The sequence below is a fragment of the Phaseolus vulgaris genome, chromosome 1, assembly GCF_000499845.2.
Source record: "Phaseolus vulgaris cultivar G19833 chromosome 1, P. vulgaris v2.0, whole genome shotgun sequence".
In the NCBI taxonomy this organism is placed as follows: Eukaryota; Viridiplantae; Streptophyta; class Magnoliopsida; order Fabales; family Fabaceae; genus Phaseolus; species Phaseolus vulgaris.
This window is the reverse complement of record NC_023759.2, coordinates 8,306,597-8,323,813: the sequence shown is the minus strand read 5'-3', so window position 1 is coordinate 8,323,813 and position 17,217 is coordinate 8,306,597. Positions and strand designations below refer to the sequence as shown.

The window sequence follows — 17,217 nt, the reverse complement described above, 5'->3', positions numbered from 1 at the left end:
AGGAAGAGAAAAGAAGGAAGAGAAAAGAATAGAGAAATTCACTAATGACAAAACACTTTTACAACAGTTAAAAGAGTTAAAACATACGATTTTTATGTCGATTTTATATTCGTCATACATACATGCAACATGTAGGAACTAATTGAAGAGAATAATAGAATGCAAAATGTTGTAGAAACTAATCGAATGTAATTGCATAAAGAGAGAACATATTCCATACAAGATGCAATGTTTTAGAAAACATATGTTCCCTCGTTGTGGATAGTGGATCTAGTTGTAATTGTTGTAGTGCTAGAATGGTGGAAAAGCTTAATCTACAAGTAGTTCCTCACCCAAAACCTTACAAACTACAATGGCTTAATGAAAATGGGGAACTAAGTGTAGACAAGCAAGTGGAAATCAAGTTTTCCATAGGGAACTACAAAGACAAAGTTTTATGTGATGTAGTGCCTATGGAAGCTTGCCACATCTTATTAGGGAGACCATGGCAATTTGACAAGAAAACCTTGCATGATGGTCTCAATAACGAGATTTCCTTCACCCACAAGCATAAGAAATTTGTACTTAGTCCTTTACCACATTCTCAAGTGGTGAAAGACCAAATACAAATGAAACATAAGAGGGATGAGGAAAATAAAAAAAAAAAGAGCGCTAGAAAAAGATAAAATCCTTAAGGATAGGAAGGCGTGGGAGAAGAGTGTTCCTTCCCACAAGGATGCTCAACAAGAAAAGCCTTTTGAAAACGTTTTGGAAAATTTGCTTCTTGTTGAACAACCAAGCCTAGTCTTTTGTAAAGGAACACTTACATGCACTGCCACAAGTAGTGAACTCATGAATCTACCTCCTCCAATAGAAAAACTTTTAAGTGAATTTGAAGATATATTCTCTAATGAGGGACCCATTGGACTCCCTCCCATTAGAGGTATAGAACATCAAATTGACTTCATTCCGGGGGCAAGCCTACCAAATAGGCCCGCTTATAGAACAAACCCCGAGGAAACCAAGGAGATAGAATCACAAGTTCAAGACTTGTTGGAGAAGGGTTGGGTTCAAAAGAGCCTAAGCCCTTGTGTTGTACCTGTCTTGTTGGTGCCCAAAAAGGATGGAAAATGGCACATGTGTTGTGATTGTCGAGCAATCAACAACATCACCATCAAGTATAGGCATCCAATCCCAAGGCTTGATGAATTACACGGGTCAACCATATTCTCCAAAATTGACCTTAAAAGTGGATATCACCAAATTCGAATCAAAGAGGGTGATGAGTGAAAAACCGCTTTTAAGACCAAATTTGGATTATATGAGTGGTTGGTGATGCCCTTTGGGCTCACTAATGCCCCTAGTACATTCATGAGGCTCATGAATCATACCTTGAGAGATTGCATAGGTAAATATGTAGTAGTTTATTTTGATGATATCCTAGTGTATAGTAAAACCCTAGAAGACCATCTAAGTCACCTTAGGGAAGTTCTTCTAGTGCTTAGGAAAAATAGTCTTTTTCCAATAGGGATAAGTGCACCTTTTGTGTAGATAGTGTAGTTTTCTTAGGTTTCATAGTCAACAAAAGGGGGGTGCATGTTGACCCCGAGAAAATCAAAGTCATCCGAGAGTGGCCCACTCCACAAAATGTATGTGATGTAAGGAGTTTTCATGGGTTAGCTAGCTTCTATAGAAGGTTTGTGCCTAATTTTTCAAGTCTAGCTTCTCCTTTGAATGAACTTGTAAAAAAAGATGTTGCATTTTGTTGGAATGATAAGAATGAGCAAGCCTTCCAAAGGCTAAAAGCTCAACTCACCAATGCACCAATTCTAGCTCTTCCAAATTTTTCCAAAACTTTTGAGATAGAATGTGATGCATCGGGAGTAGGCATAGGTGCGGTATTGTTACAAGGTGGACACCCCATTGCATATTTTAGTGAAAAACTCCATGGTGCCACCCTCAACTATCTCACCTATGATAAAGAGTTCTATGCTCTTGTGCGAGCCCTAAAGACTTGGGAACACTACCTTGTGTCCAAAGAATTTGTCATCCATAGTGATCACGAGTCTTTAAAATATTTAAAGGGCCAACACAAGCTCAACAAGAGACATGCTAAATGGATGGAGTTTCTTGAACAATTTCCTTATGTAATCAAATACAAGAAAGGAAGCACCAATATAGTGGCCGATGCTCTTTCAAGGCGGCATACACTCTTTTCAAAATTGGGTGCCCAAATTCTTGGATTTGATCACATAAGAGAGCTTTACCAAGAGGATCAAGAACTTTCATCCATCTATGCCCAATGTCAACATAAAGCGCAAGGAGGTTACTATGTGTCCGAGGGATATCTTTTTAAAGAGGGAAAACTTTGCATTCCCCAAGGCACACATAGGAAACTCCTTGTCAAGGAATCACATGAGGGGGGACTCATGGGCCATTTTGGAGTTGATAAGACTCTAGACCTTTTGAAAGCAAAATTTTGTTGGCCACTCATGAGGAAAGATGTCCAAAGACATTGTTCTAGATGCATATCATGTTTAAAAGCAAAGTCTAGAACAATGCCTCATGGACTCTACACCCCTTTGCCGATAGCAAATGCTCCTTGGGAAGACATTAGCATGGATTTCATTTTAGGACTCCCTAGGACTGCAAGAGGCCATGACTCTATCTTTGTGGTAGTGGACCGATTTAGCAAAATGTCCCATTTTATTCCTTGCCACAAGGTAGATGATGCTCAAAATATTTCTAGAATCTTCTTTAGAGAAGTGGTGAGACTTCATGGTCTCCCTAGAAGTATAGTATCCGATAGAGATCCCAAGTTTATAAGCCACTTTTGGAAAACTCTATGGGGCAAACTTGGAACAAGACTACAATTTTTAACTTCTTGTCATCCTCAAACGGATGGCCAAACCGAAGTAGTCAATGGATCTCTTGGGACTATGCTTAGGGCTATCGTGAAGGCAACCATAAATCTTGGGATGAGTATCTTCCCCACATTGAGTTTGCTTACAATCGAGTAGTCCACAAGACTACTAATGCTTCTCCTTTTGAAGTAGTATATGGTTTTAATCCTCTCACCCCTATGGATTTGTTGCCTCTTCCTAATCCACAAGAATTTGTGCATAAGGAAGGAGTAATCAAAGCCGACTTTGTGAAGAAAATGCATGAGAAGACTAAACTCCAAATACAACAACAAAATGAGAAGTACACAAAATACAACAATAAAGGGAAGAACGAAATAATTTTTGAGGAAGGAGACTTAGTTTGGCTTCACCTTCGCAAAGATAGATTTCCAACTCAAAGGTCCAAACTAAGTCCCCGAGGTGATGGACCCTTTCAAGTCCTCAAGCGAGTCAATAACAATGCATACAAATTGGACCTACCTCTTGAATATGGAGTACATGACACTTTTAATGTAATTGACCTTTCTCCATTTGTAGGTACCAATGACGACGAGGATGAGCTGGATTTGAGGACAAATCCTTTCCAAGGGGGAGAGGATGATGGAGGAGGGCCAAGCTCACCTCACCATGGAAGTCAAGACCCAAGACTAGACCGTCTAGAACCATGTGAGGAGCGTCTAGACTCAAGAGGGGAGCGTCTAGCACAAGAGGAGGGGCGGCTACACAAGGAGCGTCTAGGAGGAAGCCTAGACCGTTTAGGACCTATCACTAGGTCCATGGCCAAGCATATTCACGCACAAATGGGTCAAGCCACGGATTGGAGGGAGAAGACCTTGTACATGCTACATGGAGGCCCATTAGGGGTGGCTTAGTAATTAGTGTAGTGTTAGAAAGCATAAACTTGTCTTATATGTGATTTACCCTAGATTTTGTGCACATTCTAGAACATTGTCTCACATGGCCGGCCATGTGGTCCATGTGCCATGTGCCTTCACATTTCCATTTCATTTTGCTTACATTTCATGTGAAATTAGCTTAACTTTCACGGCCTCCTTAGCCTATAAAAGGAGATGCCTAGCTCTTGTATTTTGAAGATTAATGAGAGTAATGTTATGCTGCCAACATTGTGCCATACATTGCTTTTCCCTAGTTTCTAGGACCTAATCTTCATCTTCATCACCTACCATAGGGCTGGCTGAACCTCCCTCTTTCCATACACATCATGCACCTTCAAGATCACCATAGCTCCTAGGAGGATCTTGCACATTTCAATCCATAGCTTCCGCACCCTTGATCATAAATCCGAGAAGAGCTCCATGATTTTGCCATCACTTTGTCAATGCATATTTAAGATTGGGAAACACAAAAGGGGATATTAATGTAAATCCAAACAAAAATACCACACTTGTCTTTACTTTCCTTTAACAAAAGTGTAAGTTTTCTATTTCTCAAAATTTATTTGTTCTTCAATACGAGTAAATAGACTTGCATTTCAATCTCATGTAACTACTAACACATTTGTAAGCAATTTTCGAATCAAAATTACGTTTCACCTTGTTTTCTCTTGCAAATAAAAGTAAATAAAAAAAAAGGAACAAAGATGTTAAAACGAGTCAACAAAATGGGCAAATGTAATTTGGAAAAAGGTAGAAATATGTTATAGGAAATATCAAACATTATTCATTTATAACCATGGTAACTACATGAAATAATGATTGTAGAAATATGTTTGTTTATTGAAGTAAACTGAAGTGGAATTGCATGTTGTGTTGTGAGCGTTGATCATCTTCCATTACCAAAGTCAATTAATTCAAGTGCTCTCAAGCTATCATATCCAGTATTTTGTTGGGCACTACTACTATCACCATGTTCATGAGAGCTTTGTGCCTCATGAAGCAAGTATTGACCCTCCTCAAAGTTTTTGCCTGTATTGATCCAAGGGTGTTTCTCTGTAAGCTTTATTCCCTCTAATTCCATTGCCACTTCCTTCATGCTAGGCCTTTCCTCCCCTGTAAGTCTCAGGCACCTAGCAGCAAGAATAGCAACCTCCATAAGCTCCTGCTTGTTTTCTTCATCCAAAATACCCACCTGAAGAACATCAAATAGACGATCCTCTTTCAAGCTACATAGAAAGTGAATCGTAAGACTTCGTTTCTCTTCTCCCCTGTCAAAACAGAACGGTTTCTCCCCTGTTAGCAGTTCTACAAGCACTACCCCAAAGCTATAGACATCACTCTTTTCAGTCAACTGACTTGATTGCATGTACTCTGGGTCTAAATACCCAAAGGTTCCTTGCACAATTGTGGCTATTTCAGTTTGGTCAAGAGGAACCAATCTTGAAGCTCCAAAGTCAGATACTTTGGCAGTGTAAGTTTCATCTAAGAGTATGTTTGCAGTCTTCACATCTCTATGGATGATGGGTATGGAAGCTGCCGAGTGTAGATATGACAGAGCTGCAGCTGTCTCTGTAGCTATCCTTAGACGCGTTTTCCAAGACACATTGACCACCTCTCCTTGTTTATGTAGATAATCAAAAAGGGTGCCATTGTTAACAAATTCATAAACTAGTAAGGGAACTTCTGTCTCTAGACAACATCCCAAGAGTTTGACCACATTTCTGTGATTAATTTGTGAGAGTATAATGACCTCATTAATGAATTGCTCCACCTGGCTCTGATCCACTATTTTGGACTTTTTGATAGCAACAACTTTATTATTTGATAGAAGTCCTTTGAAAACTGTACCGTAACCTCCTTTACCTACGATTAAGCTCTCATCAAAATTGTTGGTGGCTTTCTTAAGTTGCTCTGCACTAAAAATTGTAGTGGACTGAGATGAGTCTTCCCTAGTGGAGAGTTGTTGTCTCAGAATGATACCTCCATTTTGCTGAAAGAACTTCTCCTTTAATTTGAAAACTTTCCTTTTCTGGTACATCAAGTATAGCCAAGAAACCCCTATAAATAGAGCAATTAATCCTACACATGCACCTGTTACAAAAATATAAATATGAATGAAATAATTATAAAATAGGATAATGATATTTTAACAATCCAATTATTTTATAAAATATAAGAGTTTGATATCCTTAAAAATTAAAATTATTACTTTATCATTCACTTTAATAATTTTATAATATATAATAATATTTTAAGTAAAAACCATTAATCTATTTTATATTTATTGTTAAATAAGTGTTTCTTTTTAATCGTACAACTTATTTTATTAATTTTATATTGAATAACCATTTTTTTTAATACAACAAAATGATAAGTGTCTTTTAATATTAGAATATTTGATCAAAATATAAATTAAGTTATTGACTAACAAAATGAGTTATCGGAGAGTTTATTAAAAAATTAGATTGTGGAAAGATCAGTAGGCTTGTGCAATTAAAATATTAGTGGCTTAAGGGAAGAAAAAGAAAACTGAAACGAAAATATAATTTGGTTACCAATGACGATCTTGATAAATGGATCAGCCTTCTGCTTTGGGTGGCATCCTCCGCCTTCTTTTGTCCCATTTCCGATTAGTCCGTCAGGACAGAAACATTCAAAAGAGCCAGAAGTTTCTATACAATGATCTTCACTATCGCAATTGTGTTGGTTACGTGCACACTCCGGAATGTCTATAAAGGCCACACAAATAATCAGTTCAAAAGCACGCCGTAAGAAACTCCCTAATTCATTTTCAATGAAAAAGGCTGCTTAAACTAATAAATATCTTTCGTTAGATTGTAATTATAATATAACTTATTATGTCATTCATGAAATCTCTAAAGAGACCTATAAGTCAACCCATCATGCTATATATATTTCAATGGCCGGCTGTTTGAACACCGTGACGTGACGTGACCATGCTTTATAGTATTAAAAATTAGCATATCGGAATGAATCATTTGGGTTGATTAGGATAGGTGTAGAAAAATTTGAAGTTAATTTTAATCCAGAAAGTTTCTTCTTAAATTTGTCAGAATATAGAATTAATGTTGGCAGAATTAACTGATAAAAAGAATGAATTACCTTGGCAACCATGGAGAAGGTATGCGTTTCCGTCAAAGCCTGGATTACATTTGCATCGGTAACCATATTCATAGGGCGAGTCATCACAATAGCTATTAGCACTCTTGCATGCATAACCTGCTCTATGCATGGAAGCGTCGCACGTGCCGTTTCCTACACTCCAATCGATGACCGTGAGTGACTGATTGAACGGCATGCTTTTAAAATGATCGAGGGAGAAAGTGTAGTTGCCATTTTTGACCACAAAGGAGAAGCCGCACTGGTTGAAATCGGAAGTGGAGTTGAAATTGTTGAAGCTGTATGCTTGCAAGCTAATATTCTTCATCCCAGGAGGAATGTCGACCTGGCAACACCCTATGCCCGTACAGTTTCCGCTTCTCTGCATGCTTTCAACGCTGTCTAAGCTGTTGCATCTGGTCAAGCACCCCGTTGAAGATTCTGTGCCGTTGTGGAAACTGTTGAGATAGCCGTAAGTGTCGCAGCCTACGCTTACGAACTTGTTGTCCTCACTAGAAATTGTGAAAGCCGGTGTTCTGAGATAACTTTCGGTACGATATGTTTCTACTCCACCAAACAAATCGTTTTTGCAAACCCTGGCGATGAAGGTGAGCACGTCCATTTTACCGGCGAGGCTTATGTTGAGAATTTGGACGTTACCCTGAAATAAGGCTGAGTCTGTGCATGTAAGCTCCAATGGTTCCTCAAGAAAACAGTTTTTTTTATCGATGGATGAATGGCCGATGCCAAACGGATACGGAATTGAAACATTTCCGCAGGAGTCCGGGCAGCCGGGCAGGGCTTGGCTGGCTGCTGCTAAAGCCATCAGTAATAACACGGTCAGTCTGATCAATTGCTTTTGCGTGTCCTTTAATCTCATTGTTGCCATATGTGCATATGTGCTTAGTACTATTTCTATCCAATTTATAGGTAATAGAGGAATTTAGATTGACCGCGCAGCTCTTAGACTAAACTAATACCGCACTGCTATAGTCATTTGAAAAGAAAAAATTAAATAAAATTTTCTTAAATTATAAAGACATAAAATTAATTTATCCTAAATTAAAAAAAAAAAATAGGAAAGAATGAGTCTTCACGTGAATTACGAATATACGACAAAAATTTACGAAATTGGTGCTTTCTTTTTCTCGATATCAGTCTAAAGAAATATTTTTAAAAATTGTGTTCATGACTAAGTCATGTTTCTATGACGAGACTTTGAGAAAAAGTTATTTTATAAAACACAACTACATCCTCATATTCCATCCATTAATTGGGATGCGTAATTTTCCGATTGGTTATGATATTTTAACACTCCTACTCATCCTACCTCCACAATAAATATTAATATTTATAATAAAAAAAATTAAAAAAAAATATTCTTAATGAATATACAAGTAAAATATAAAATGTTTCAAAATTAAAAGAATTATAAATTTTTATAAATAATTAAAATATTAATATTTATTAGATTATAGAGTGGAGATATAAATATGAAATAAATATTTTTGTTATTTTTTTTAAATAAACTGAAGTCATGGACACGATTTTAGTATACTTGGACTTGAAGCTGAAAGTGTGCAAGGGACACTTGTGGTAGAGCTTTGGCTAAAGTTGTGTAAGAGGGTCACGTCACGATTTCAGTCTTGTTGGTGTTTACCGGGGCAACGTGACTTGCTTCATTGTTGTTTGTTATTTTCTTTTTCTTTTTTGATGAGAAAGTTTGAAAAATCATGTGTTTATAGAATTGTTTTGCGCTTACCGTTAACATGACAATTAAATTGTTTTTTTAGCTTTATGTATTTGTATTTTTTTTGTTTGATTATATTTGTTGGAGAGTGGATTTTTTTTTTTATATATATTTTGTTGTATAAAAAAATAAGACAAAAGTTATGAATAGAAATTAAAATTAAACTTAACATTGAACATTGTTATATTAAGGAAAATAATTTATGTATGAGAAAACGTTTCTTTGAGGGTCATGTTTGGTGTGTGAGGAGGTCAAATTGGATCATCATTATTTTCTTTATCTTTGTCGTTCTCACCATGATTATTGGGTCCTTGTGAGGACATTGTGGGATAACAACCGTACATGATATGAGGTTGAGTGCAAATGGAGGTGTTAATGTGAGAGTTGCAAAGATATTTGATGGACTGATTAAATGAACGATCACGAAATTGTTGAACATATGAAGAAGAACCAACATGCAGAAAGGAGGTTGTGGTTGAGGTTGTGGTTGTGGTTGCTCAGTCTCTTGTGACACGCCATTATATTGGAAAAATAATCATAAATTTTAGATAAATATGTTGGTTGTGGAGGCAATATGTACCATTGCATGTATGTTGTGGTGTCATGTAAATGATCACCATTTTTTAACTGAATTCCTTGAATGAGATGGTTATGTCGATCATTCCACATTGCTATCAACTTTTCATAATATTGTAGTCAATATTTATATGTTATGTCTCTCATATTTTCTTTGTGAAGTTGATCTATGTTTCATTGGTCTGTTAAAGTAGTTTGTCGAAACTTAAAACTCACATTACTCGATCAACTTGAAAAAATTCTACTGTGGAAAAAATATATCAAAGGAATAAGCTTTTGACTAATCGGAGAAACATTAATAGTAATCAAAAGAGTAACAGTAACTTTATGTAAGTAGTCCAAACATATGAAAAAAAGGTCGTTAATAGAGTTATAAAATGTTGTCAACATCAGACGTAATTACGATTTGATGAAGAACCTGTTTGAGTTGTCATTGGTCTAACATCTTCCTTATTAGACAGATTGTACTCGTAGGTGTGTTGCCTTTGTAAAGTTGCACGTGACACCTTCCATAAACAATATATGTTTCCTTTGGACAACAACAATTAAAATTGATAGTAACTTCAAATATGAAATATTTTATAGAGGAAAATCAAGTATTACTGGACCAATATCTTCAAGCTAGAGAAAGACATGTAATCCATTCTCAAACACAATACTACAAAAGTAACATGTAACCTTCGATATTATCTTGATTGAAGTAAATTAATTAGTTTATTGCAATTGTTTACTTTAACACTACATGCTTTTCCTTTTCCTTTTTTTCGCCTTTTATGCCTTTACACTCTGTGTTGACATATTTAGTTTTTCTGTTTTAAGTTATTGGGCTTTGTTTGTTTGACCCAAATTTCATTTTCTGTTTCAGCTAGGTCTTAATATTTTTCTTATACATACACCATGTATTTTACTCTCTAATATACAAGTAAATAAGAATTTATTTTGTATTTTCTTTTCTCTGTTTTTCTCTCTTTTATGCTTAAGTCGTTGTCTCTTTTTCATTTGCAATTAGGGTTCATCAGAACCTCCCTTTCTCCATTGCGATTACGTGCGCTCCATTTGATGCACCACATCAGACAAGGAATATTCATTTTCATTGACTGTAATATGGTATCAAAACTCTTCGAATGAAGAGCTCTGTTGTGCTTCTCTCTGATCTTTATTTCCCCTTTTGTTGTTCTTGGTTATCTTTTTTGTTATCTTTCAAAATCTTGATTGGGTTTCAAAATCTCTTAGGCAATGTCTAATGAAAACCCTAGTCTTCGTAGTCTTAATAGTAGTCACAGTATTACATGCAATTTATGTGGTAAATACGGTCATATTGAGGCTGTTTGTTTTCACAAAGTTGGTTTTCCTTCTGGTAATGTTAAAACCTCTAAGTTTTCTTCTATTAGAAAAGTCTGCACTTTTTGTAATCGTCTTGGCCACACTGTCAATACCTGTTATAAAAAGCATGAGTTCCCTCCTGGCTACAAATTCACCAATTGGACATCTCAAGTCAATAATATGATTACTACTGACACTTTTTCTGAGCTTTTTCCTAAAGAACATGATGTAAAGGGGATTCAACTTACATCACAACAGTGCCAATTCCTTACCAACATTTTGCATCAGCAAAACCTTGAGGATCCTGCCCCTCACACTCAAATTAATCAAGTCGGCACCTTCTCTGCGGATGAAATCCCCAATACTAAGCATTCTTCAACATATAAATTTCTCTCTTCACTATCTACTATAAAAGAATCTTGGATTATTGATTCTGGTGCCATAGATCATGTTTGCCACAATTTGAACGTTTTTACTACTTGTACTAAAATTAAACCTGTCTTAATTAGTCTTTCCAATGGCCAAACTGTTTATGCCACATATTCTGGTTTAGTACATTTTTCTGATATGTTTTATTTGTCTGATGGGTTATATGTGCCTCATTTTTAATTAAACTTAATATCTGTTTCTAAACTCACACACCAACTTAAATGCACTTTAATTTTCACTTCAACCCATTGCATTATACAGGACAATCTCACACAAGAGAGGATTGGTACCGTTAAAGCCATTGTTGGCTTGTACCTTGTCACTACCTTGCCTGCTTCTAGCCATTCTAAACCGCATTGTTTTGCTCCTTTTATTAATTGTAATACCACGGACAAAACACTGTGGCATTATAGACTAGGAAACCCTTCACTTGAAAGATTACATGTCTTAAGCAAACAATACTTTTTTATTACTGTTGATACTCATCATGTATGTGACACTTGTAGTCGTACAAAACAGAGAAAACTTCCTTTCACTTTAAGTAATACTGTTACCTCTACTATTTTTTATCTTGTACACTTTGATATTTGGGGACCATGTTCCATAATTTCTATGTAAGGTTTTCGTTATTTCTTGACTATTGTTGATGATTACTCGCGTTATACTTGGGTTATTCTGCTGCATAACAAATCTGAAATGCGTCAGCACATCATTAACTTCACTGTTTTCGTTCAAAATCGTTTCAAAACTAATATCAAAACGATTCGTACTGACAATGGTGTTGAGTTTGCTATGTCAAATTTTTATGCTTCAAAGGGAATTATACATAAAAAATCTTGTGTTGAAACACCACAACAAAATGGCATTGTAGAACGTAAACATCAACACATACTAAATGTAACCCGGACTTTATTTTTTCAAGTAAATCTTCCTCTTATTTTTTGGGAATTTGCTGTAAATCATGTTGTTTTCTTAATAAATGTTATTCCTACTCCATTACTTAATAACATCACTCCTCATGAAAAGTTGTTTGGAAAACCGTATGACATTTCCTTTTTAAAAGTGTTTGGTTGTCTCTGTTATGCTAGTACCATTATTGAAAATAGGAAAAAAAATTAGATGATAGATCTATCAAAGGTATTTTTCTTGGCTTCCCGCAAAATACAAAAGGTTCTATTATCTTAAATTTAAAGTTTCATAGTATAGAGATATCAAGACATGTAATCTTTCATGAAAATCACTTTTCATATAAATTGGACAATGGCTTGCCTAGGGACCCTAACACTTTATCTCTCCTTATTTCTAACGCATATAATTCTACTTTTGATTTTTTTTTTCTGATACTGCACCTTCTGCCGAGTCGTGTGCCTCTACTCCTGCACCCAATATTGTCCCTCCACCAGCCTCATTATCCTCTGATCTTCTAGCAAATAGTGACTCTGCTTCTGCATCCAACATTGCACCTCCAAGAAGCACCTCACCCCAATTTCCAAGAAGATCAGCTCGTCCTCACCGACAACCTACCTATCTTGCAGATTTTCACACTGCAACCATCACTGTAAGTAGTAAATATCCTATTCATAATTACTTATCTTACAATTCCTTATCTTCCAATTTTAGAAATATTATTTTCTCTATCAATTCTCATTCTGAACCTCGGACCTATAATGAAGCCTCCAAACATGCTTCTTGGCAATCTGCCATGCAAGATGAGCTTCAAGCTCTTGCTACTAACAATACTTGGCAACTTACCCCTCTCCCTCCAGGAAAGAAAACTATTGGTTGTAAATGGGTATATAAAATCAAATATCATTCTGATGGCATTGTTGAGCGCCACAAAGCTAGAGTTGTTGCCAAAGGGTTCACCCAACTTGAAGGACTTGATTTCTTAGATACTTTTTCCGTTGTTGCTAAACTCACTACCCTCTTCCTTCTCCTTGTTGTTGCCACTATCAAAAATTGGATTTGAAAACAACTTGATGTCAGTAATTCCTTTCTTCATGGTGATCTCCATGAATAGGTATACATGATCCCCCAACCTGGCCTCTCTCTTCCTTCTCCCCCGCATGTCTGCAAGCTTCAACGGTCTTTGTATGGCCTTCATCAAGCTGATCGTCAATGGTACGCCAAGCTTTATACTTTTCTTTTATCAAATAATTACTCTATTTCTGTTGCTGATCACTCTCTTTTTCTTAAATATAATAATGATAAACTCACTGTTATTCTTGTTTATGTTGATGATTTGGTCTTAACTGGTGATGACACAGAGGAAATCAATACAATTACTGCATCCCTTCACCATCACTTCAAGATAAAAAAAATTAGGTAATCTCACTTACTTTTTGGGACTGGAAATTGCTCGCAACAATTCTGGTCTTCATTTAAGTCAACGCAAGTATACTCTTGATCTTCTTCACGAAACTGGCATGCTTGACTTTGCACCTGTTGCCACTCCTATGACTCACACCTCCCGTCTCTTTCCCGGTTAAGGCTCCCCTATTGATGCTGATGCAACTTCCCAATACAGAAGACTCCTTGGATGTCTAATCTACTTAACCAACACGCGACCAGACATTGCCTTCGCTGCCCACAATTTAAGTCAATTCATATTTGCACCCACAACTCATCATCAACAAGTTGTCTCACGTCTTTTGTGTTACCTCAAGGGCACCCCTGGGGAAGGACTACAGTTTTATTATACTAGCTCACTTCATCTCTGTGGTTTTAGTGACTCTGACTAGGCAACATGTCCTACCACACTCAAATTTGTCACTAGATATTCCATCTACTTAGGAGACTCCCTAATATCATGGAAATCAAAGAAGCAGCCAACTATCTACCGTAGTTCCTCCGAAGCCAAGTATAGAGCTCTTGCCACCACCACATGTGAGCTACAATGGTTGTCTTACCTCCTTCAGGTTTTACATCTTCCTCTCTCCCAGCCTACAACCTTGTACTGTGACAACAAATCTTCCCTTCAAATAGCATCCAATCAAGTCTTTCATGAACGCACCAAGCACATCGAAATTGATTGTCACCTAGTTCGTGAAAAACTTAACTCTAGTATCCTCAAACTGCTGCCCATTACTTCTGCCATGCAAGTTGCTGACATATTCACCAAGCCCCTTGCTTTCGCATAGTTCTCTACTCTCAAATCCAAGCTGGGCCTGACGAATATCTACTCCTCAGCTTGAGGGGGTGTTAACATATTTAGTTTTTCTGTTTTAAGTTATTGGGCTTTGCTTGTTTGGCCCAACTTTCCTTTTTTGTTTCAGCTAGGTCTTAGTCTTTTTCTTATATATACACCATGTATTTTACTCTCTAATATACAAGTAAATAAGAATTTCTTTTGTATTTTCTTTTCTCTGCTTTTCTCTCTTTTAGGCTTAAGTCATTGTCTCTTTTTCATTTGCAATTAGGGTTCATCAGAACCTCTCTTTCTCCATTGCGATTACGTGCGCTCCATTTGATGCACCACATCAGACAAGGAATATTCATCTTCATTGACTGTAATACTCTGCTTTAATTTAAAAATATTTCTCAAATCCACCTATTTATAAGTTTCTCAAAATATACAAATAGGCTTCTAATTTTTTCTATAAGTAGGATAGAATCCTCCCCTCACAAGTTAGTTTTGTAGAATTGCGTTAGATATATTTAAACTTACTAATTATAATAATATCATAGTTATTCAAAAGATGTCCTGATCAAGTTCTTTGAGATTATTTTGACAGTGTCATCGAATTCACCCATAAATATCTAATTCTACGTTTGAGATGTTCATTCCTTAAAATGAGGAGATATGTTAGAGATTTTATATCAACTAAAAATAACAGCAAATTATAATATATAAATGGAGTGTAATTCTCATATTAAATATTAGTTTTATAAATTAAATTAGAAATAAACTCAATTACTAATATTATGCTTAGAAATCTCGTAGACAATACAACTGTAGACATATTCAAAGTACGTAAAGACTTGGCGCAAAGACTTGCCATCCATGTGCTTTGAAGTACTCAAAACTTGCATTCATGTGGTTTATATTAATTCTTTTACCGGGCATGATAATAATTGATATATATATTTTTGACAATTTTTTTATCAGCATATATATTTTGACATGTCAACACATGAATAAGCATCACACACGTGTTCATCTTTCCATGATAAGTTCTTTTATACGATTATGTTAATTAGAAATTGAGATGTGGATACATGACATAGATATATATCTAATTCTTTTCTACTTGTTTTTTTATCTTTGACAAAAAGGACATAGAGGTATCCATTTGGTTCATATTTATAACTAATATTGTATCATTTAACATAAAATTGACATGTTGATGACTGAAACAAATATTGATGTATCCATGGGTTACTAAATAATCAAATATTTCCATTATTATCGTTTTATACCAATGTACACTAAGAAAAAAAAAAGTTTTATGAGAAATTAATATAATCATAAAAATTGATTTAATTAATAAAGGTTTTTTTAACATTCGTTAAGTTACAAAAGTTATTTTGAAATTCAGCAAAATAACGGGATTTTTTTTAATATTCATTAAATTTCAAAGATTTATTTTAAAAATTCAGTGAAATTTTTTTTAACTTTCGTTAAATTTCAAAAGTTTATTATAAAATCTCAACAAAATAACAAAGGATTTTTTAACTTTCAATAAGTTCCAAAGGTTTATTCTACAACCTCAGCAAATTAACGAAAGTTTTTTCAACCTTTTGTTAAGTTTCAAAGGTTTATTCTAAAATCTCAACAAAATAACAGATGTTTTTTTAACCTTCGTTAAATTTCAAAGATTTATTGTAGAACCTCAATAAAAAATTCCAAAATTTTCAAATTTCAAAAAATAAATATAATTAAATCTATTTATAAATAAATAATTAAAAACTACATAGTTTTAATATATTTTATAACTAAATTCTCTAAAATTTTGAAACTATAACTTTACATTACAAATAAGTTTTCTAAAGTTTCAAAAAATTATTTTAAAAACTCAGCAAAATAACCTTGGATAATAAGTATTTTAACAACTAATATTGGATAATAAGTATTTCAACATTATTTGCATATTTTTTATGATTGATGGTAGTTGGTTTATATAATTTATAGTTTTTTTTACAAACTCATACTTTAGAAAATCTGATTTATTTTTGTTTTATCTTTTGATCTACGTATATTTCATATGCAATTTTATTTTTAGTTATAATTTTTAATATTTAATTCTCATAATTTTGAAATATTTTAAATTAAGACCTTTATTTTAAAATACATCTAATAACCAATTCATTGTGAAAGTGAGAAGTAATAAAGTTAATTTCTCCTCGTAATTTGATGCCCACATCTAACATATAATGCAATTATTTAGGATATATAAAGTAATGATAAACATGAGTTGTTGCTGAGCTAGGTAACGGTGACTTCTGACCCAAGTTGGGACAATAAGATGGTGGAAGATGCAATATTGGAGTAAGAAGAAGATAGTGCCTTATTTAGTGTTTCTCAAAATTGTTTCTTACTTATTTGAAAACATAAACAAACCATTTATATTTTCCAAAGATTGGTCAAAGTAATTAATGAAGGAGCATATTCACCATTCAAAACAAATTCTGTTAGGATTTTCAAAGAAACAATCGGTTGAAACCACGAAACAACCGATTGTTTTGGCTTGACAGTTAAGTCAACCAAACCAAACCAGTTTTGAACCTTTTAAAAAACTCCTAAGAGTAAAACAACCGATTGATTCGACAAAACAACAGGTTGTTTTTCACTTAGTTGAAAAAACACTTGATTTAAAAAAGGTTTTAAATCACATCAGTTTTAGATTCAACAAAGGAGTGAATCACACTTTATTCTACCCAGATTCCACCCAAACACAGCAGCAACACCAGCCTTTCATCAAACACCTTGAATTTGGATTCTTCAAAGCACATGATCACACTTGATAAACAGAGTTATCCTGACTATTTTTGGCCATAAATACTAGTTCTTGAGCTCTCTCTAGGGTTGTCTCTTATGTAGCCTCTCTTGAACTCCTTCTTAGTGAGTTGGCCTCACCTCTCACTCTCTTAATAATTTTATATGCGATGAATCAATATAAATGATTTTTATATGGGCATTAATATCAATCAAAGGATAGAATATTACCATACTAATCCGAATACAAAAGAGTAAGAAGGATGGACCTCGATCCCAATTTTCCCAATTGAACCAACAAACTCT

At 34.9% G+C, this 17,217-nt stretch overlaps 1 protein-coding gene across 1 annotated transcript; it reads right to left on the bottom strand.

Moving 5' to 3' along the window:
• Positions 1 to 4,539: 4,539 nt before the first annotated feature.
• Positions 4,540 to 7,968, bottom strand: LOC137813468 (putative wall-associated receptor kinase-like 16). Its single transcript, XM_068615740.1, has 3 exons — positions 6,902 to 7,968; positions 6,334 to 6,507; positions 4,540 to 5,869 (listed from the first exon to the last, which is right to left on the bottom strand). The coding sequence occupies exons 1-3, from the start codon at positions 7,785 to 7,787 to the stop codon at positions 4,665 to 4,667; spliced, it is 2,265 nt and encodes a 754-aa protein (XP_068471841.1). The 5' UTR covers positions 7,788 to 7,968; the 3' UTR covers positions 4,540 to 4,664.
• Positions 7,969 to 17,217: the final 9,249 nt, after the last annotated feature.